At 41.4% G+C, this 21,322-nt stretch overlaps 1 protein-coding gene across 1 annotated transcript in view; it reads left to right on the top strand.

The window, feature by feature from the left end:
- The first annotated feature begins 580 nt into the window (after window positions 1–580).
- The window catches only part of CCDC174 (coiled-coil domain containing 174), a 29,318-nt gene continuing 8,576 nt past the window's right edge, over window positions 581–21,322 (top strand). The window contains exons 1-9 of the mRNA XM_082413489.1: window positions 581–715; window positions 3,822–3,926; window positions 4,632–4,732; window positions 12,173–12,231; window positions 14,200–14,374; window positions 17,753–17,848; window positions 18,836–18,978; window positions 19,761–19,855; window positions 20,395–20,527. Of these exons, the coding sequence (XP_082269615.1) occupies window positions 674–715; window positions 3,822–3,926; window positions 4,632–4,732; window positions 12,173–12,231; window positions 14,200–14,374; window positions 17,753–17,848; window positions 18,836–18,978; window positions 19,761–19,855; window positions 20,395–20,527 (949 nt within the window). The 5' untranslated portion in view covers window positions 581–673. The remainder of the gene's footprint in view (window positions 716–3,821; window positions 3,927–4,631; window positions 4,733–12,172; window positions 12,232–14,199; window positions 14,375–17,752; window positions 17,849–18,835; window positions 18,979–19,760; window positions 19,856–20,394; window positions 20,528–21,322) is intronic.

The raw sequence follows: 21,322 nt of genomic DNA, 5'->3' as shown, positions 1-21,322 counted from the left end.
TAAGTAGTGAAGCAGTGATTCCAGCTGAGGAAGTTGGCTTCTGGAGTCCATGTTCTTGCCAGCTGAACTACGTAAAGTGACACACTATACCTATATAGCATTATATCAATGTTAGTTATTATTATTTCTACTAAAATTAATATAATAATCCTTATCTCATATGACTCTTGTGAGAATTTAAATAAATTAACCTGTAAGAAGCACCAAGCAGTGCCTAGCATACAGCAGGTCTTAAAACGGTGTTTAGGTAGATTTTTGCAGTCCTACTAACCCATCTTTCTTTTCACTGAGAAGACGTTCATTTCAGTTCCCTTGCCCTTCCAAGATGGCGCCATCGCCACACACCGGCCCCCGCAACCGCCCACTCAAGATGGCGTGCATTGCTCTGCAAGACGTATGCCGCCCTTCTCAAGATGGCGACAACATTAGCCCTGTTACCTTCCGCCCTCTTCAAGATGGCCTTAGCAGTTAGCTTCACTCCTGGGCATGCTGATCTTCTCAAAATGGTGAAGGACGCAGTGCGCACCATATCCTGACCTTCTCAAGATGGCGCCAGCGTCGTAAACAGCGTCGCTCTCATGAGGACACTTCCGGTTACGCCGGAAGCCGGTATAAGAAGCCTGTCGGGAGCTGGTGAGGCGTTTATTTTGGGACGGGGCGCTCCAGTGCGACCATGGACCGGAGGAAAAAGCCCTTGGACGTCACGGCGTCCTCGGTGAGTACGGGTGTAGCTGCTGTTGCGGGCTCCGCGTCTCCCCGCCTCTGCCGGACAAGAATCTCGACCTCGTTTGTTTCTTCACTCGGGGACCCAAACTTGGCCTCCCCTCAGACAGAACCCCCGGCACCTGGCTTTTCTCCAAGAAAAAGCCAGGGCCCACTTCTTGTTTATAGAACCCCGAACGTGGCGTCTGCCCTCTGCCGTGCACCGGCACCAGGCTTGCCCCTCAGACGCGGACCAGAACCTGGTGTCTTTTCCGGGTTTGGAATGTCCCTGCCTCCCCTCCGCAACAACAGGCCAGGCCTCCTTGCCAGCCTTGTCTTCGTTACCGTCGGAGGGGGAACGCAGCCTCTGCTAGCTGTGCAGATATGTTTCCCTTCAGTTCAGGGACCGGCATGGTCCTCCCAGAACATTAGAGAGTGTGATTTGTTCCCCAGGGTCCGAGATGCCTAGCGTCCCCACCAGGAACTAAACAGTTGTTAATACACCCGAAGGCTGCGCTGCCTGGGAGCTGTAAGGTCTAACAGAATGTAAACAGCATTGTTGTTAGTTGCTTCTAGGAAGAAAACCTGTTCTGAGTACTTTTGTGCTAGCACTTTGTGTGCACTACCTCATTGAATGTTCCTGACTGCTTTAAGAGGCAGGTGCTAGTAATATCCCCACTTTATAGGTGATGCCATTGAGGCTCAGAAAATGAAGTGGCTTTCTCCAGCTTACATACTGAGTTCTTAGTGGTGGAACTGGGCTCACTCCATCTGTTTGACTCCAAAGCTGTTGTCTCTTCCATTATATCAGAACAAATTGCCTAACCTTTGGTTTAATCTCGAATTTACTGCAGAATGTTAGGATGCAAGCGATACGAAGGAACAGATGGAAGTAGCCCAATATTTGAGCTCCTTTTCCCCGTCTAATACTGAAAATTGGTACTAGTTATTATGTTTGAGGATTAGGAATCAAAAAGCTGTAAAATTAAAGTTATCCTTTCCTGACGAGTTAAAATTAACAATACTCATAATGTGAATGCCATCTGGGAATTGACACTTTTCTGAGCATCTTCATTTTGAAGTTCAAAAGTTTAATAGGAAAATGTCTGGCTAGGAAATTCATGTGGTTAAGAAGGCTTAGAGGGGGCTTCCCTGGTGGCGCAGTGGTTAAGAATCCACCTGCCAATGCAGGGGACACGGGTTCGAGCCCTGGTCCGGGAAGATCCCACATGCCGCGGAGCAACTGAGCCCGTGCGCCACTACCACTGAGCCTGTGCTCTAGAGCCCACGAGCCACAACTACTGAGCCCGTGAGCCACAACTACTGAAGCCTGCACGCCTAGAGCCCGTGCTCCGCAACAAGAGAAGCCACCACAATGAGAAGCCCGCGCACCGCAACAAAGAGTAGCCCCCGCTCACTGCAACTAGAGAAAACCCGCACGCAGCAACAAAGACCCAACGCAGCCAAAAATAAATAAATAAATATAAAATTTGTAATTAAATAAAAAAAAAAAGAAGGCTTAGAGGGACTTTCCTGGCAGTCCAGTGGTTAAGACTTCGCCTTCCAATGCAGGGGACGCGGGTTCGATCCCTGGTTGGGGAGCTAAGATCCCACATGCCTCTGGGCCAAAAAACCAAAAGACAAAATAGAAGTAATATTGTAACAAATTCAATAAAGACTTTAAAAATGGTCCACATCAAAAAAAAAAAAAAAAGAAGGCTTAGAAGAAAAGGCTTAAGTTTTTATTCCTTAAATGTACAAGTCTTTTTTGTAGTGATACATGTAACTTTATTTATTTATTTTTATTTTTTTGGCTGTGTCAGGTCTTAGTTGCGGCATGCGGGATCTTTCGTTTTGGCGTGCGGGCTTCTCTCTAGTTGTGGTGTGTGGGTTTTCTCTCTCTAGTTGTGGAGCGTGGGCTCTGTAGTCTGCAGCACGTGGGCTTAGTTGCCCCGTGGCATGTGGGATCTTAGTTCCCCGACTAGGGATCGAACCCACGTCCCCTGCATCGGAAGGCGGATTCTTTACCACTGGACCACCAGGGAAGTCCCAAGGCTTAAGTTTTAAATTTGTTTTTTAAAATTTAGAGTATTAGGCCCTAGAATGAACCTGCCCTTGGCATTATTAAAAACCCTGCCAAGCCTATTTTTAAATTGCTTTCTTCCAAACTAGAAATCATTGAGCTCAGTCATTTTGATTTCCCTTAAAAGTCAGTATGTGATGCTGGGGTTTATAAGTATCTACTTTATAAATGACCATGTATATAAGTAGCTGTACTTGGATCCTTAAAAAGGAAACTGTGATTACATCCTTTTTTGCAGAGTAGATAGTGGTGACTGATCCAACTCCTCTGTTCCCTTTGCTCTGGCCTTTCCTATTCTTGAACCCTGTTGTTCAGCTAAACTTTGCAGTTTCCAAAACATGCTGAAACAAAATTCACTCAGTCCATTTTATTTCTAGCTGTTGAAATCTTGCCTATCCTTTAAGCTTCATTTCAAAGCCATCTCTGATCACTCTGGCCAGAAGGAAATACTCCTTTATCTGAACTTTTTGCTACTTAATTCCACTCTTCACAGTGTTTATTACAACTGACTGGTGTTGTAAGTTACATTTCTTAGGAGATTGTAGGCTCTTTGAGGCAGGAGTATTTCTAATTCATGTTTGTATCCTGCTCTTCAGTGTTAAGTGCCAGACATATACTGGTGCTCAGATTGTTGCTGAACAAAGACATTTTCCTATAGAAATAATAAATTGTTGTGATGTTTAAGTGAAATTACTACAAGAAAAAGCCAAGGACAGTGCCAGACAGAAGGTGCTTAATAATGTTAGTTGAATCTGAATCTAAAAGGTGCAGATTTCATTTACCTTGCTTTATCACTCTCCCCTTGCCCAGAGGAAAGCCTTGAAGTGTTGAAAGTTAAATACATTTACAACAGAGCTGGAATGAAATATGACATGGTTTTATTTTGTACTAGATTCTACATTTAAACATTTAGTTTTATATCCATTTTTGTCCATTTTTAGGAGCTTGTAATCTTGTTTTGAGAATTATAAAAACTTAGAAATCCAGTCACTCATTAGAATTAATTGTTTTTGTTTGCTTATCGGTTTTATTTTAGTTGGTAGACCTTAAGGCTGAACTCTTCCGAAAACAAGAAGAATTCAAACAAGAAAAACTTCTAAAAGATGCTGGAGTTCTGGGGAAACCAAAACCAACTACTAAGGTAAAAATAAGATCTAATTATCTCCATCATTTCCAAACATAGGGAAATTACGCCATACTTAGGTTTTTTGAAAGTGTTCATGGTGTCTGCTACATAAAAATCCCTGTCTTGTATTTGAACATCTGCATGAAATGTTTTAAATATTAAGATAGAGATTAGTAAGATTTAAAAGTGCATTATAATGATCTAATTCTTTAGCACTTCTTTTGGAATAGTACATGCTGTTAGTATGTGTTTGTTTACATTCCCATGGAAGATTATCTAGCTTTACAGGTGTTATACATCCAAACAGAGATAAACAATTAGATAATATAGAAATATAGCAGAAATATAGCTGGGTCTTTAAGAGTTATGAATGTTTTTACAATTTTATAGCTAATGGTATCTGTTACTTGTATTACTAAATCTCTGTTACATATATTTTCATTAGTCTAGAATTAGGTTGTAATCATTCAGGAGATAAAAGAGAAGTAACTGCAATTGTATAAAGAAATTTTTTTTATGTAGTTAGGGCTTTTTTTTTTCAGCTCCAGCTTTGCTATGTACAGTGTATTTGTAGGACATAGGTTGGCTGTCAGAAGTCTAGTTATTTCCACTGATTCATAAGATCTAATTATCTTTTTTTTCCTTCTGATGTACAAGACAAGTAGAGATTTTTTGCAATCATTTGGTGATTCTGTCTTGTCTTTTTAAATTATTCTCCAGAAACCAAGTATCTGGAGCAGACAAAACGCAGGAGTTTCTAATCGAGCTGAGAAGGATGCTGAACAGAAGATTGAGGAACAGAAGACTTTGGACAAAGCGAGGTTAAGTTTCGCTCTGATAAATGTAGCTGCCGTTGTGGCTACCCAGGCAAAGGAATGAAAGTTCAACTTTTACTCTTTTTGAATTACAATTTTAATTTTTATCATCCTTCTAGCCAAATACTCTGTTACTCTGAAAATAATATAATTTGCAGACATATATATAGTCTTATAAGAAGATAAAAGAAAGCCTCAGTTTAAAAGATGAAACAGTCCCACTTTGAGCCCCTGTTAGGCACTGAGGTATCAACAAGTGTTTAAGAAATGTCCCCATGGTGGTGTGGTTTGGGGTTACTAGGTGGCATGCTATTAGCATTTAGAAACTGAATTTCCCCCTCAACTTTTTCATATGAAAAACTTCAAACCGACAATATTTGAAAGAAGAGTATGGTGAACATTCTAATACTTTTCACCTAAGTTCACCAATTAACATCTTTTAAAATTTACTTTTTTCTTCCCCGTCCCTCTCTCCAGTGTGTGTAGAGAAAGTTTGTTAAACATCATGATACTTTACCTCTAAATATTTCAGCATATATCTTTTAAGAATAAGGACATTATCCTGCATAATCACAATACTGCTCTCATATCCAAGAAATTTGACACTGATAAAATAGTAGTATCATATGGTCCATATTCAGATTTCACCAGTTATCCTAAATAAAGGTTATGTCCTTTATTGTTTTTTAAAACATTTAATCCAAGATTCAATCAAAGAGTACAAATTGCATTTAATTTTCATATCTCTTTAGTCTCTTTTAATCTAAAACAGTTCCCTTGCCTTTTTGTTGTCTGTTATGCCATTAATGTTTTTTGAAGAGTCCAGCCCAGTTGTTTCTACAGTGTCCCACAATCTGATTAGAGTCATACTAACTGTTGTTGGTAAGAATACTGTTTTTTTTTTAATTTTAAGTTTTTTTTTTAAATTTTATTTATTTATTTATGGATGTGTTGGGTCTTCGTTTCTGTGCGAGGGCTTTCTCTAGTTGCGGCAGATGAGGGCCACTCTTCATCGCGGTGCGCGGGCCTCTCACTATCGCGGCCTCTCTGTTGCGGAGCACAGGCTCCAGATGTGCAGGCTCAGCAATTGTGGCTCACGGACCTAGTCGCTCCGCGGCATGTGGGATCTTCCCAGGCCAGGGCTCGAACCCGTGTTCGCTGCATTGGCAGGCAAATTCTCAACCACTGCGCCACCAGGGAAGCCCCCAAGAATACTATTGAATATATAGGTGATGGTATGTCCTCCCATTGAATCACATCGGGAGGTTCATGATGTCAGTTTAAGTCATTATTGATGATGATAACTTTGATCACTCAGTTAAGGTAGGTCTGCTAGATTTTTCCACTGTAAAGATGCTCTTTTGCATTTGTAATTAATCATAATCTAAGGAGGGAAACTGAGACTGTGAATATCCTGTTTGCCAATATGTTTTCATGCAATGGTTTTGTCTTCACTGATGAGTCAATTATTACACTGATGATTTCAAAGTTAGGATTTTTCTAATTCTATCATTACATGTTTATTATTTTTTCATTCTGTTTGTTAGCTGGCATTCTTCTGTAAAGAAGAGCTCTTCCCTTATTTGCAGTATCACCCTGGACTCAGAATCCCAAGTTTTAATGTCTGTCATGACTGCCACATGTGCTTTTGGATCCATTGCATAATGAAAGTTGAAAACAGTGGTTGCTAAGGCTCCTCAGCTCTTTTGGGTCTGAGAATAAAGGGCAGAATATTAGCCCATTTGGGGGATTGTTTTTCTTAGTGTTTGGCCTGTCCTCAACAGACATGAGACTTAAAGGTATGTTCATTTTTGAGACCTTTTTCTCACTACTGGACATTATTCTTAGAATTTTAATTTTGTTGAAAGATGCTATAACTTTTTTATGCTTTATATAGGTATTTTATTAAGATATAATTGAAATATGTTATATTAGTTTCAGGTGTACAACATAGTAACTTGATATTTGTATATATTGTGAAATGATCACCACAATAAATCTAGTTAACATCTATCACCACACATAGTTACAGTTTTTTTTGTCTTGTGATGAGAACTTTTGAGATCTACTCTTTTAACAGACTTCAAATATGCAATACAGTCATTATACTGTACATTACATCCCCATGACTTAGTTATTTTGTAACTTATTTTGTAACTGGAAGTTTGTACATTTTGACCCCCTTCACCCATTTCATCCATTTCCTCCCCACCCCCTGCCACCTCTGGCAACCACCATTCTGTTCTCTGTCTCTATGAACTTGTTAGTTTTTTTGTTTAGGGTTTTTTTGTTTGTTTGGGTGTTGTGTTTTTTTTTTGTTTTAATTTCACATATAAATGAAATCATATGGTATTTGTCTTCTTTGTCTGACTTATGTCACTTAGCATAATGCCCTCAAGGTCCATCCATAACATTGCAAATAGCAAGATGTCATTGTTTTTTATGGCTGAATAGTATTCCATTGTGTATGTATATCACCTTTTCTTTATCTGTTCATGCATCGATGGACACTTAGATTGTATCCTTATCTTGGCTATTATAAATAATGCTGTAATGAACATGGGGGTGCATGTATCTTTAGAATTAGTGTTTTCATTTACTTCAGATAAATACCCAGAAGTGGAATTGCTGGATCATATGGTAGTTCTTTTTTTTTTTTTTTTGGCCTCACTGTGTGGCATGCGGGATCTTAGTTCCCCAACCAGAAATGGAACCCCTTCCCCCTGCATTGGAAGTGCAGAGTCTTAATCACTGAACTGCCAGGGAAGTCCCCATCTGGTAGTTCTATTTTTATTTTGTGAGGAATCTCCATACTCTTTTTCCATACTGGCTACCCCAGTTTATATTCCCACCAACAGTGCATGAAAGTTTCCTTTTCTACACATCCTCACCAACCAACACTTGTTATTTCTTGTCTTTTTGATAGTAGCCATTCTAACAGGTATGAGGTGATATCTCATTGTGGTTTTGATTTGTGTTTCCCTCATGATTAGTGATGCTGAGCACCTTTTCATGTACCTGTTGGCCATCTGTATGTCTTTGAAAAAATATCTATTCAGGTCCATTTTTTAAATTGGATTGTTCTTTTGCTGTTGAGTTGTAAGTTCTTTGTTTATTTTGGCTATTAAGCCTTTGTCAGATAAATGATTTGTAAATGTTTCCTTCCATCCAATAGGTTGCCTTTTCATTTTGTTGATGATTTCCTTTGTTCTGCAGAAGCTTTTTAGTTTGATATAGTCTCTCTTCTTTATTTTTGCTTTTGTTGCCTTTGCTTTTCATGTCAAATCCAAAAGAAATCAGTGCCACAGCTCATGTCAGGGAACTTGTTGCCTGTGTTTTCTTCTAGGAGTTTTATGGTTTCAGGTCTTACATTCAAGTTTTTATTCCATTTTGAGTTAGTTTTTGTGTAAGATAGTGGTCTAGTTTCATTCTTTTGCATGTGGCTGTCCAGTTTTCCCAACACCATTTATCGAAGAGACTGTCCTTTTCCCATTGCATATTCTTGGCTCGTTTGTTATAAATTAAATGACCATATGTGTGTGGGTTTATTTCTGGGCTCTCTTTCCATTCCATTGATCTATGTGTCTGTTTTTATGCCAGTACCATACTGTTTTGATTACTATGGCTTTGTAATATAGTTTGTAATCAAGGAGCGTGATGCCTCCAGCTTTGTTCTTCTTTTCCAGAATTGCTTTGGCTCTTTGGGGATTTTTTTATGGTTCCATACAAATTTTAGGGCTGTTCATTCTATTTCTGCGAAAAATGCCATTGGAGTTTTAACAGGGATTGCTTTGATTTTGTAGATTGCTTTGGGTAGTATGGACATTTTAACAGTATTCTTCTAATCCGTAAATATCTTTCCACTTATGTGTATCATCTTCAGTTTCTTCACCATTGCTATGTAGTTTTCAGTGTATAGGTCTTTCATCTCCTTTGTTAAATTTATTCCGAAGTATTTTATGATTTTTTTTTTTTTTTTGGCTGTGCCACATGGTATGTGGGATCTCAGTTCCCCAGCCAGGGATCGAACCTGCACACCCTGCAGTGGAAGTGTGGAGTCTTAACCACTGGACGGCCAGGGAAGTCTCTTCTGTTCTTTTTGATGCAATTGTAAATGGGATTGTTTTCTTATTTTCTCTTTCTGATAGATCATTATTAGTGTATAGAAACGCAACAGAGTTTTATGTATTGATTTTGTATCCTGCAACTTCACTGAGTTCATTTCTTAGTGCTAACAGTTTTTTGGTGGAGTCTTTGGGATTTTCTTTTTCTTTTTTTTTTTATTATTTATTTTTGTCTGCATTGGGTCTTCGTTGCTGCGTGCAGGCTTTTCTCTAGTTGTGGTGAGCGGGGGCTACTCTTCGTTGCGGTGGGCGGGCTTCTCATTGCAGTGGTGTTGCGGAGCATGGGCTCTAGGCACACAGGCTCAGTAGTTGTGGCGCCCAGGCTTAGTTGCTCCATGGCGTGTGGGATCTTCCCAGACCAGGGCTCAAACCCGTGTCTCCTGCATTGGCAGGCGGATTCTTAACCACTGTGCCACCAGGGAAGCCCGGGATTTTCTATATATAATGTTATGTCATCTGCAAATAGTGATAGTTTTATTTCTTCCTTTTTGATTTGGACGCCTTTTTTTTTTTTCTTGCCTAATTGTTCTGGCTAGAACTTCCAATACTGCACTAAATAAAAATGTTATGGGTAGGCATCCTTGTCTTGTTTCTGACCTTAGAGTAAAAGCTTCCAACTTTTCACCATTGAGTATTAACTATGGGCTTGATCTTTTTTAGTTTCCTCTGTATAACAGAGTATTCCTTGGTACTTTGCTGTGATTTTTCTACCCAGTAACTTTTTACATAATACGTTCATTGTGCTCCTGGGGAATCAAGTCTCTCCATGATCTGCAGGACTTCTGCATCTCTCCAGAGCTTACAACAGGCAGAGATAGTTCCATGAGGATGTAAGGCCTTAGGCAAGTTACTTTTCCATTGAGACTCTTTCCTTATCTGTGAGGTGTGGTGGTTAATACTTAACTCATGAAGCCCTTTAAGAGATTAAAGGAGATACATAGTGTCTGGCACATAGTGGGTTCCAGATAAGTGTCCCATACCCTTGCCCTCTGAGTTCCATCTTCACTACTTGACTGAAGAAATGTTCTTTACAGTCACCAATGACTTCCTCATCTACTAAATCCAGTGGCCATTTCCCTTACATCTTCCTTGATCTCCATTATTTTTAATTAATTAGTTTAGTTATGTATATTTTTTGGCTGCATTGGGTCTTCGTTGCTACACGTGGGCTTTCTCTAGTTGTGGCGAGCGGGGACTGCTCTTCGTTGTGGTGCGCGAGCTTCTCATTGCGGTGGTTCTCCTGTTGTGGAGCACAGGCTCTAGGTGCGCGGACTTTAGTAGTTGTGGTGCGCAGGCTCGGTAGTTGTGACTCGCGGGCTCTAGAGCGCAGGCTCAGTAGTTGTGGCGCACAGGCTTAGTTGCTCCACAGCATGTGAGATCGTCCCAGACCAGGGCTCGAACCCGTGTCCCCTGCATTGGCAGGCGGATTCTTAACCCCTGCGCCACCAGGGAAATCCCTCCATTATTCATCTGAAGACTCTTCCTGCCATCTTAAAACTGTCTTCTTTTTGTTACACTGCATCCAAACTTCTTATCCTTTCCCTTGCACTCTTGTCCCCAGCTGTCTCTGTTGTGTTTATTTTGTACCACTCTCCCCTTTGCTCAGCACCCTCTACCATGCTGGTGTCTCCTTGAACATGTCAAGTTCATTCCCTCTTCATCTTTCCTCTGCCTGACTTGCTTTCTCCCTGAAGATTCCTTCCATGGTTGACTTCTTGCTATGCAAGCCTTAGGCCAAACGTCCTCTTCAGAGATGTTTCCCCTGACTACCCTATCTTAGTGTCCTGCCCAGTTGCTCTGTCCAGACAGTGTATTTTGTTTTCTAAATTTTTTGAAGTTTTATTTTTACTAAGATGATGAGATTCTGTAACGAGACTGCTTGTTACACTAAGCTCCATCTGAAAAAGAGCAACTTAACCTCTTAGAAGTTGATATGACTTAGCTGGTCCACAGAGCACTCCATCAATGCATGACAAAGGGCCTCTATTGGGAAAACCTGCTTTTATTTCCTTCCCTTCTTCTCACTGTCTGAAATCCTCTTTTTCATTGATTTATTTGTCTTTCTCCCTCTCTCGAGTGTGACCCCCATGAGAGCTGGAACTTTGTCTTATGCACCTAAAACAGTGCTTGGCACTTGCGCAGTCAGTACTTGCGAATGAATGTGTAAAATGAAAGAGGAATCTTTCTGACATAGATGCGAAGAGGCTGTAACTGGTGGCATGCTTTACGTGTATTATCTAATTAATCCTCATTACAACCCTAAGAGGCAGTGCTATCTTTCCCATCTGTTGTGATGTGGGAATTGAGGTATATGAGAGGTTAAGTCACTTGTTCCAGAGCACACAACCGTGTGACCAAGGGACTTTATTGCCTTGGGACACCATTATTATTATTATTATTATTATTATTAATATTATTTTGGCTGTGCTGCATGGTATGTGGGATTTTAGTTTCCCAACCAGGGATCGAACCCATGCCCCCTGTAGTGGAAGCACAGAGCCCTAACCACTGGATCACCAAGGAATTCCCTTGGGACACCATTAGAAATGAAATTTTCTATTATGATTAAGTGTGATGCTTCACAAGCAAAAACTCAGATGACTTCTTTGGGGCTCTTTACCATCATAGGTATTTCTAGAATAAAAGAATTGTCAGCTGTCTTACCGACGAAAGAATAAATGTCTCTAGAATTAACATGAGCAGAGAGACTGCTGTATTGAAATACCAGGGTTGATGTTTGTTTTTTATTAGCTATTTGTCATGAATACATTATTCATGTTCTGTATAAAATAGACACGATCATATTTTTAACAGACTTCCAAGAAGTTGGTCTCTACCTGCCTTAGGCCTGATGAGCCAAGGGAGACCAGGGACCCTTGTGTAAGACAAGGAATTTGTAAAACAAATGGAATTTGGTGATCTATTTGGAAGGTTGCAAATAGAAAATGTTTTTGTTTAGACATCTCTCTTTTTTTGGTATTTAAGTTGCATTTGGCATTTAAATTAAATTGGAATCTTAATTCATTCATGTATTCACTCATCAAATACTTACTGAGCATCTGCTATGCACCAGATACTGTTTTAGGCCCTGGGATACAGTCATGAATGAGAGAAACATGGGCTAGGCTTTCACGGAGCTTACGTTTAGTTGGCAGAGCAGACCTGGCTGGGCCTGAAGGTCCCCTCAGGGCCGGGTTTCAGCTCTAGTCGTCAGGCTGGGTCCCTTGGGCCGGTTGCAGCAGTAAGGCTGGGGATGGGGCAGACTTACCAGGAGTGGCAGTGATAAGACCATTTCTAATACTTGCTATTTTTTTAATCCTAGGGAGAAATTGGAAGAAAAAGCCAAATTATATGAAAAAATGACTAATGGAGACTTTATAGGTAAATATGATTATTTATGTATCTTTATTTTCTGTAATTCATACACCTCTGTGGTATTTTATTATTTGTTAAAATAATTGTAAGAATAGGGAGAAATTTAAAAAATAAAATTGATTACTTTCCGTGCCAACACAGAGGCAAGAAAATCAGCAATAGTTTTTCAGTTGCCCCGTGGGTGCTGGGCCCCATGATAGGTGCTATGAAGGGACAAGCCAGTATGGTATAAGCCAGATTCTCTGCCTCTGCCCTAAGGGGGGGTATCATCAGTGGAGGAGAATGGCACAGAACAAAAGAAATATAGGAAGCAAGGTCTAAATAGGCCACAATTACAGTTATTGCTATGTTAAAAAAAACCTGGGAGGAATTATGGTTCTATCAGGGTACTGGAGTATGGTTCCTTTCCCCCTGTTTTTCTCTATTTTTAGTTTTTTTCTGTGATGTGCTTATAGTTGCTCTTAAAATAATAAAAAAAAAGATCCCCCTTTCCTCATAACCCGCCCCAGAAAAAGAAAACCCAACCTACAGTTCAACAGCAGTAGAAGAGATTTTACAAGGCAGTGCATATCTTATTGCCTTTAAAAGGCATGTGTGGAAGTCTCTAGGGAGAAGGTGGCTCTGATGGGGGTCTTGAAGGTGTTGGAAAACTGGAGAAAGGGATTCTGCAGGGGGAGAATGGAGAGAGCAGATCGGAGGGAGGAGAGGGCCAGAGCTGGCAGGGCCAACTAGCAGGGCTGGGTCTGAGGGGCAGGGAAAGCGGGCAGCGGGGCAGCAGGAGAGCAGCGGGGCTGGACCCTGATCATGGGCTGCCCAGACGGGAGAGGCCTGTTCCCTGTGTGGTGGGGAGCCCAGCATGGGCAGGTTGGGTGCTCACAAAGCTGAGGGCCCTGGGAGACGTTTTGCGTTCCTCCTAAAGAAGCAGCAGGGTGTCAGTCAGCAGGAGGCCTCACTGTTACATGGTCTTACAACTCAGTTCTGGGAACGTATATCTCTTTCCCATTTGAGTTACATGTTTTTGTGGCTTAAAAAAAAAAGTCTTTTTTCGTTTGATTCAAACTTTACTTATATTGTTAATATAGAAATCAAGTCCAAAGGAGTGTGTGGACGTGGAGATTTGGTTCTGTCCATACCAGCAGGCCCACCTCCTGATAGGCATATTGGACCAGCAGGTTTGGGCTAGTTAAGTTTTGGAGCCTCAGCTATTCTCCACTGTACAGTGAGGGTAACACCAGTCACTGGTAGTAGGGAACCTACTATCTGTTCCTTAGAGCTTAAATCTAGCAGAGTGAAACTTCATGTAAACATTGTGAATACATCCGCTATCCTGTGTTAAATTAAAATCATGGATTGCTATTTAACTTTCAGTGTATGTTTTAGCTCAAGTAGATCGTAAGGCCTGCAGGCAGATGGCACTTTACACATCTCTGTATGCCCTGCAGATCCTGGCACTGTGCCTAACCTGAAAGTGGTGTTCTTTGGATTGAGAAGAATTCAGATGACTTCTTTACCTGTGTTGTGACCCTTCAAACATTTGCCATACTTTAGCAGTATAATTAGGGTTATGGGATACGGCCCACATGTTTAGAGAGGGGTATTACTGATAGCGACAAAGACTTAACTGAGAAATATAGTTCTGCTTCTGTATTATGTAATTGGCTATATGAGTCTCTTGAAATCAAATGGTTTTGTTATCTTAAAGTCTTTTGTTATTGACAAGACAGTAGAAAACATTAGGCTTTTAAAGATTTTTTTTATGTGGTATATGTGTCCAGTGGCCTATTTACAGCTTCCCTGTCAGTCTCGAGGTGGCTCTGTGTCTTTGTGAGCATTTAGGGGGTGGGTGGAGACATCAACTACTGAATTGTCGGGTAATATAGCCGCCTAGTGATGAATGTGACTGCTTCATGTCAATTCCATGTGTGTTCTTCTTCTTTGATGTCAAGAATCTGAAAATTGATTTTTGTGTCCTAGATGAAGAAGTGGAGGATATGTACCTTGTGGATTTCACACAGAAGATCATAGACAAACACAAAGAAATGGAAGAGATTGGTGCCAATAGAGATTATAGAAGGACAGAAAGAGATGATGATGAAGAAACCGTTTCTGAAAAAGATATCCCTCCTCCCCAGGACCCCAGTGAAGAATGGTTGGTGATATTATGCCATTTGGTCATGTTAATATTGTCAGACTTGCGTTTAGTTTTTGAGAGTCATGTTGTTTGGTTGTTATCAAGCCATTTCTCTCTATCCTTAAATATTTATTTATTTACTATTTATTTTCACTGTGCTGGGTCTTAGTTGTGGCATGTGGGCTCTTCGTTGAGGCATGCGGGCTCTTTAGTTGTGGCATGCCGACTTCTTAGTTGCAGCATGTGAACTCTTAGTTGCGGCATGCATGAGGGATTTAGTTCCCTGACCAGGGATCGAACACAGGCCCCCTGCATTGGGAGCGCTGAGTCTTACCCACTGGACCACCAGGGAAGTCCCAGTCTCTCTCTTTTTTTTTTGGCCGCATTGGGTCTTCGTTGCTGTGCGTGGGCTTTCTCTAGTTGCAGTGAGCAGGGGCTACTCTTCGTTGCCATGCGCGGCCCTAGGCATGCGGGCTTAGTGTTGCGGCTCGCAGGCTCTAGAGCGCAGGCTCAGTAGCTGTGGCACCCGAGCTTAGTTGCTCCATGGCATGTGGGATCTTCCCGGACCAGGGCTCGAACCCTTGCCCCCTGCATTGGCAGGCGGATTCTTAACCATTGTGCCACCAAGGGAGTCCCTTTCTCTCTATTCTTAATCAGTTTTCTTTCTTTAGAGACTCCACTTTAAATAGGATTGGATTTATAGGTATAGAAGCAGTAGCTCCAATAAAGAAATAATTACAAATAGACTGAGCTCCTGCCATGTGCCAGGCACTGTGCCAGGCACAGAGGCATTGATATGCCTGTTTCATTGATGTGAAAGAGTTGTTTAGGCAGAAGAATGTTCCTTTTTTACCCACGCTACCTTACCCTTGTCCTTATTCGGGCATCATGGAGAGTCATCACGTAGATAGTGTCATCTCTATTTCCAGTGAAAAGAGGCTGGCAGAGCTGATCCAGTGAGCCTTACTCTGGCTGTGACATTTTCTGGCGGTGTGGTCTAGGCATCGTGACCTGGATCTGGACTGCAGCAGCTCTGCCTTTCACTTGTGATATGGTTGTGATCAAGTTCCTACCCTCTCTAAGCTTCAGTTTCCTCATCTGTAGAACAGGGATGGTGATGCCTAGTAGGTGAGTGATGAGGAAACTAAACTAGTCTTTTGTTTATGAGAGACCAGAATGAAAATTCCATTATGATTTTTTGTACCTAAGACATTGTTTAGAAACTTGTTCAAAAGGGCTTGAAATTGCATGGAGATGCACTGATGCTGTGTCCTGGGAGTAACCCTGCCTGTTCCCCTCCTGCTGGTGCAGAGCCCACCCCTTCCCTGCTTCAAGGCTCAAATGTCTTCTTTATGGGGGTGTTTGTTAGGAACTGCTAGGATTGTTGGCAGCACTTGTTGACCTTTTGTCAGCCATTGCCCCTGTGGGCAGGAGTCATTTATGAGTGAAGAGAGCAGTCTTCACTGCTTGGGAACACAGAGAACTTGCATCTTCATGCTGTGGAGGGGTCTTCTTACCTGCCTTCTAAAACACTTATATTTGGGGTGGGCTAAGTGGCCGCACGCTTGCTGTAGCAACCAGAAGAGGAGCATGTATGATGCCATCCCTTCCGTCATGCTTCTCATCATCATTGCTAGTCTAAGTGGTTTCTCCCTCATCTGAGCTCTGGTAGCACTTAAACATACTTTCTGCTCCTTTGGGTTTTACCTTTTATTTATATTGACACATAACTGGCCTCATTACCAGAAGAAGATTGAGGCAAACTTCTGGTACTTTTTATACCCTGCCTGCTCCTGTAAGGAGTGTTTCATGAGTGTGTGCCCTAACTTCCCCCTAGAGCCCTGTGAAGAGGGCATGACTCCGAGCCCTCCTGTGTCCCCCTTGTACCTCGAGTACTTGTTTCTCTGAGAGCTTGCTCGGTGATTGCTGATTACATGGGGCAGTTGCTGGCTGCTGTTCTGCCACTTCTTTGTGATGGGATCTGAATGTTTTGGAGGCCTTCCCCGGGGACAGAATGGCCTGTGATTGCTTTTCATAGCAGAAATCTCATCTCCTTTGAAAGGTTTAATGTCTTTATTTTTTCCTCTCATATTAATGCCTGTATGATTACAACCACTTTGTTACTGATTTGAAGAGTTTGGAGGGCAATTGAAGGTGTCACATGCCACCATATGGTGAAGGAAGATGCACTGCAAGCAGTTCTGACACTTTTTTGTTTTTAAATTAGGTTCCAGAATTGTAACTGCTTGTAAAATCCTTTAGGTAGTTAAGTTCCAGGTGGTGGAAAATCTTTCCACACAAATACTGTAAATAACTACTCAGACCGTCTGGCTAAATGGTTTTTGTTCTCCATTCATAGAAGAAGAAAAAAGGAAAAGAAGAAAAGGGAGAAAGAAACTGCTCTCTGCTGTTGGAGGTTTTATTTCTGTGGTCATCAGCTTTAGGACTATAGTTGTGGATTCCCAAACATTCAGTTTTTAAATCATAGGCTGACAGTTGGAATCGGCAGGTGTGAGACAAAAGAAAAGGCTAACAAAAGCAAAGCCACATGCATGGGAATCTGACCGTGAGTTGGTCCAGTAGCAGTGCTGGCCCTTCTGTGCTTTCAGCCTCCTGCCAAAGGCTGTGAGGGAGTCCTTGCCCATAATTAAAAAAATTAAAAATGTTTTGCATCATAATGCAAATGAAATGTTACTCATGAAAACCTGCCCTTTTCCTGTTGGGGGAGTCTCAGTATTTCACTGGCCTTGCCAGCTGCCTGGCTCCCCTGCCTCGTACCTGGACAAAGGTACTTTGGGCCAGGATGAGGAAAGAGGAACGGGGGTGAAAGATAACAGACTGGCCCGCTGCTGAGGTGCTTCTTTGGTATAAAATGTGTGTTGCTTGGCTTCCTCCTAGTTAAAAAGAGTCTCTCAAAATACTTATATTAAGAAAGTTCTAATTCATTGGGAAGAATTGTACCAATTTGAAGAAATACAGGAAAGAATAAAAAGTCAAATTTGGGAAGACTGTAAGGAAGTGAGCAAGCTGAGATTATGGTACGGAGCAAAGTTATTATGATGCTGATAAAATATTTGGAATTGTTTAAACCAAATTAAAGTAAGTTCTGAGATGCTGCAGCAAGGGTCTTTGTGGGGTATTTATCTTGAGGTCAGAGATGTACATGATCATTTTCTACAGTTTCTAAAACTAAGATTTGATAAAGGGCTCAATGAACTTACTGTGTGTCAACTTTTAACTTTGAAAAACATGTTCTTACCAATGGTAGTGGTCTCTCAGGTTGAGGGTTTTTCTTGGTGATGGGGCCTAAATTAACTTTTTACTGTGCACCAACTCCCTGACTTAGGGAACCATATGTCATGTACAATTTTCCATGTCTTTTCACTTTTATTTCAGGGTGGATTATGTGGATTCTTTAGGGCGATCCCGGCGCTGTATGAGAAAGGATTTGCCACATCTGCTGGAAATGGATAAAAATCTTCAGGGGAGGCTGTAAGTGTGTGACATGCAAAGCTTTGCCCATGACATGCAGACACGGGGATTGTTTTGTGTGCAAGGCTGTTTTTAGTTAGTTATCTTTGGTGCTCTGGTATAGGAATATTTTTTTAATGTACAAGAATATTAGTGGAAGCACTTTTTTGGGGTTAGCATACACATACACACATAGTCCACACTCAGGGAACAACCTGAGTGGTTGATCATCCATCTTGTGTAGCTACTAAAAGGAATGAGTTAGAGCCTATCTGTTTACTTGGAAGGATGTCTGCCTACAGAGTAACAAATAGAGAATGAGCCCAGACCAAGCCAACAAACAAACCACTGCGGAGAAAGTGTTTAAGAATATACTCTGGGTATATCCCACAGCAGGTGGGGGCAGGGAGGTAGTTAGCTTAACTTTTTGTTTATACACCTTTGCATTTTGAAGTAAGGGCTTTATGGCTAGAATTTTTTCTGTGGTGCCTAAGACACACCTAAGAGGTAACTTGCTAAAACATCCCAGGGAATAAAATTCTCACCAAGGGCAGCTATTGTGTGGAAAGTGTTGGGAGAAGCTCCACCTTGTCCACGTCCTCTAGGGTCAGGTAGGCCTGGGCTTGGCACAGGGAAGAAAGTGCAGAAGCCCTGAGCCACCTGACGAGACATGAGGTCCTGCACGGGAGACCGTCCACAGGAGGCCCGTAGTTCCTCCTCTCTGCCTCTCCTGCCCCCTCCATTCAGCCCAAGACCAGGGTGGGAAGGAAAGTAATTTGTCTGAGTGGTGAGGCAAGACTTCATTATGCTAATGTAACATGTTGCTTGCTTTGATTAAAGAAAGGTGAAAATAGTTTTTGCAGGTTCCCAGTGGTATTGTGGGTCAGAAGCCTCTGTAAGGAACGTCTTCTTCGTAACTAGAGTTACTCATCCATGTTCGCCCTCCTGAACTGAAGCATTGCTGTGTCACAGCTCTTATCTAAGATGGTTTTTGATCTATTTTCCTAGTTTCGTTAGTCCTGCAAATGAAAAAACCTTACTATCTGAAGATATGAGAAAAGAACTCCAGCGCCAGCAATGGGAGGAAGAAGAGAGGGAGTCCCTGAGAAGGCCAATGGGGCCCGTACATTACGAAGACATTCGTGAAAATGGTATAGACATCTGGCAACTTTTTTTTTTTTTTAATTTATTTATTTTTGGCTGTGTTGGGTCTTTGTTGCTGTGCACAGGCTTTCTCTAGTTGCGGCGAGTGGGGGCCACTCTTCGTTGCGGTGCACGGGCTTCTCATTGTGGTGGCTTGTTGCAGAACACGGGCTCTAGGCGTATGGGCTCAGTAGTTGCAGCTCGCGGGCTCTAGAGCGCAGGCTCAGTAGTTGGTGGCACACGGGCTTAGTTGCTCCATGGCATGTGGGATCTTCCCAGACCAGGACTCGAACCTGTGTTCCCTTCATTGGCAGGCTGATTCTTAACCACTGCGCCACCAGGGAAGCCCCCATCTGGCAGCTTTTTAAATCATTTTTTTATCTTGAACAAATGACAAGCATAAAAGGAAGTATTTGTAAAGCAGCAGCTCTTATGTGGAAATAAAAGATTCTGCTTTCGGAATTGAAAATATCCCTTTTTTCACTTCATAGCCTAAAAATATTCATATTGGGAGTATCTTCCTAACAGAGGGTCTGTTAATCTGAGTTTGCTCCTCAAGAGAAGTGGAGGCAGCCTATGACTAAAACATTAATGAATATTTGTTACGCTTGTCACTTGGCAAACAGGATGGAAACAACTTCTAACTTTTTTTGTAGCTGCTTCTTAGAAAAAACAAAACAAAATGTGTGAGACATCATTGTGTTCCTTTTTGCTTTGGTAGGAATTTGGTCTGAATTTAATTCACTGATCAGGGAAATCTAATCTTTTGGATAATTTTGACTTATTTCAGAGGCCCGGCAACTTGGTGTTGGATACTTTGCCTTTGCCCGAGATAAAGAGTTGAGAAACAAGCAGATGAAAACTTTAGAAATGCTGCGTGAGCAGGTACAAATTAAACTCAGTTGATGTTAAGGATTTGAGCGGTTGGGTTTCTTGTTGTACCGTACTGCAAAAAAATCTAGTAAATTAATTAGAAATTTACATTGCTATTCAGAATGCAATTATCGGTTTCATAAGGGTAATTGCCATATTATTTTGGTGTTTCAGACTTTAAGATTATAGTTGTTCAAAAGTAACCTGTATAACTTTGATGTTTTAAACTTGATTTCAAATATGGCACTTTTGGAGCAGCCTGGGTGAGAAAATAGAAAGTTATTAGAGGGGGATTAAGGAGTAGGACAGAATTTTCTTGAATGGTAAGCCTTCCAGGATACTCTGTGAACTCTTACTAAACTTCAGAAGACATCAGAGGGCTTGTGTAAGAGGACTTAACGGGTCTTCATGTTGAAGATCTCAAGGATGGCTTCTTAGAGGTGGCATGAAAATCAATTAGTCTATTTTTAGAATAAAATTAATTATTTCATCTTTTTCAACAGAAATATTGTGAATAGGCTAATAATTTTCTAATTTTCTGTTCCGTTCAGACAACAGATCAGAGAACAAAACGAGAAAATATAAAGGAAAAGAGAAAGGCTATGTTAGAAGCAAGACTTGCCAAACTCCGACAAAAAAAGATGAAAAAATCAAAAGAGGATGGAGCAGAGGAAGAAGATAGAGGTATATCTTGGCTCGTGTTTCTAAACCTCAAAAGGAAAAATTTTAGTTCAGTTGATATCTCAATAATAGGACTGGCCATGTGGAAATCTAGTTTTATTCTCTAAGCAAGCAGTGCACCTTGGAGATACTGCCAGGAACAGTGTTTATAACCAAAGTGGCGTGGAATTACACTCCAAAGAAAATTTTAGGCTGTAGACAAGGGTATTAACAGTACATTGTGTTGTTTCATAGAACAGCATGGTTTAGTAACTGAGACTTAGGAGTAAAATACCTAAGTAAAATACTTAAAAGGTTTTTTAGGATAAAATTTAGTTGTGCACGTACATGTTTTAGACCTATTTCCATTTGTGATGGTTGCGGTTTTTGTTGGTTATTATAAATTAATGTATTTTAAAGAAGACATGCATTCAGAAAGTTAATAAAATAAAGGATTTACAAATATGGGTATAGACAGCTTACCAAGGGACTGTTGAAATGCTTGGGAGCACCGTCCAGTACTGTGGTCAGACTTGCTCACTGTGAGAGTTATGCTAGACTGGGATAAACTGCCCCAACAGAGACACTACAGAGACTGGCTCAAACCAGGTGGGCGTCTGCTTCTCTAGTTTGGACACCCATCCAGGGCAGGTAGTAGCTCTGCCCTGTACGGTCACCTTTTCCCTGGCCTCCTCCTGTTTTACTGCTTCTGCCATTCCATAGAGGGTTCCTCTCACCTGCACGGTCGCTAGCTCCCCAGCACCTGTTCATGATCCAGCCCTGGGGAAGAAGGGGCGGGGAACCAGCTTCCATTCCAGG

Source organism: Balaenoptera physalus, assembly GCF_965194825.1.
Source record: "Balaenoptera physalus genome assembly, chromosome: 11".
Taxonomy (NCBI): Eukaryota; Metazoa; Chordata; class Mammalia; order Artiodactyla; family Balaenopteridae; genus Balaenoptera; species Balaenoptera physalus.
This window is presented reverse-complemented; position numbering and strand designations above follow the sequence as displayed.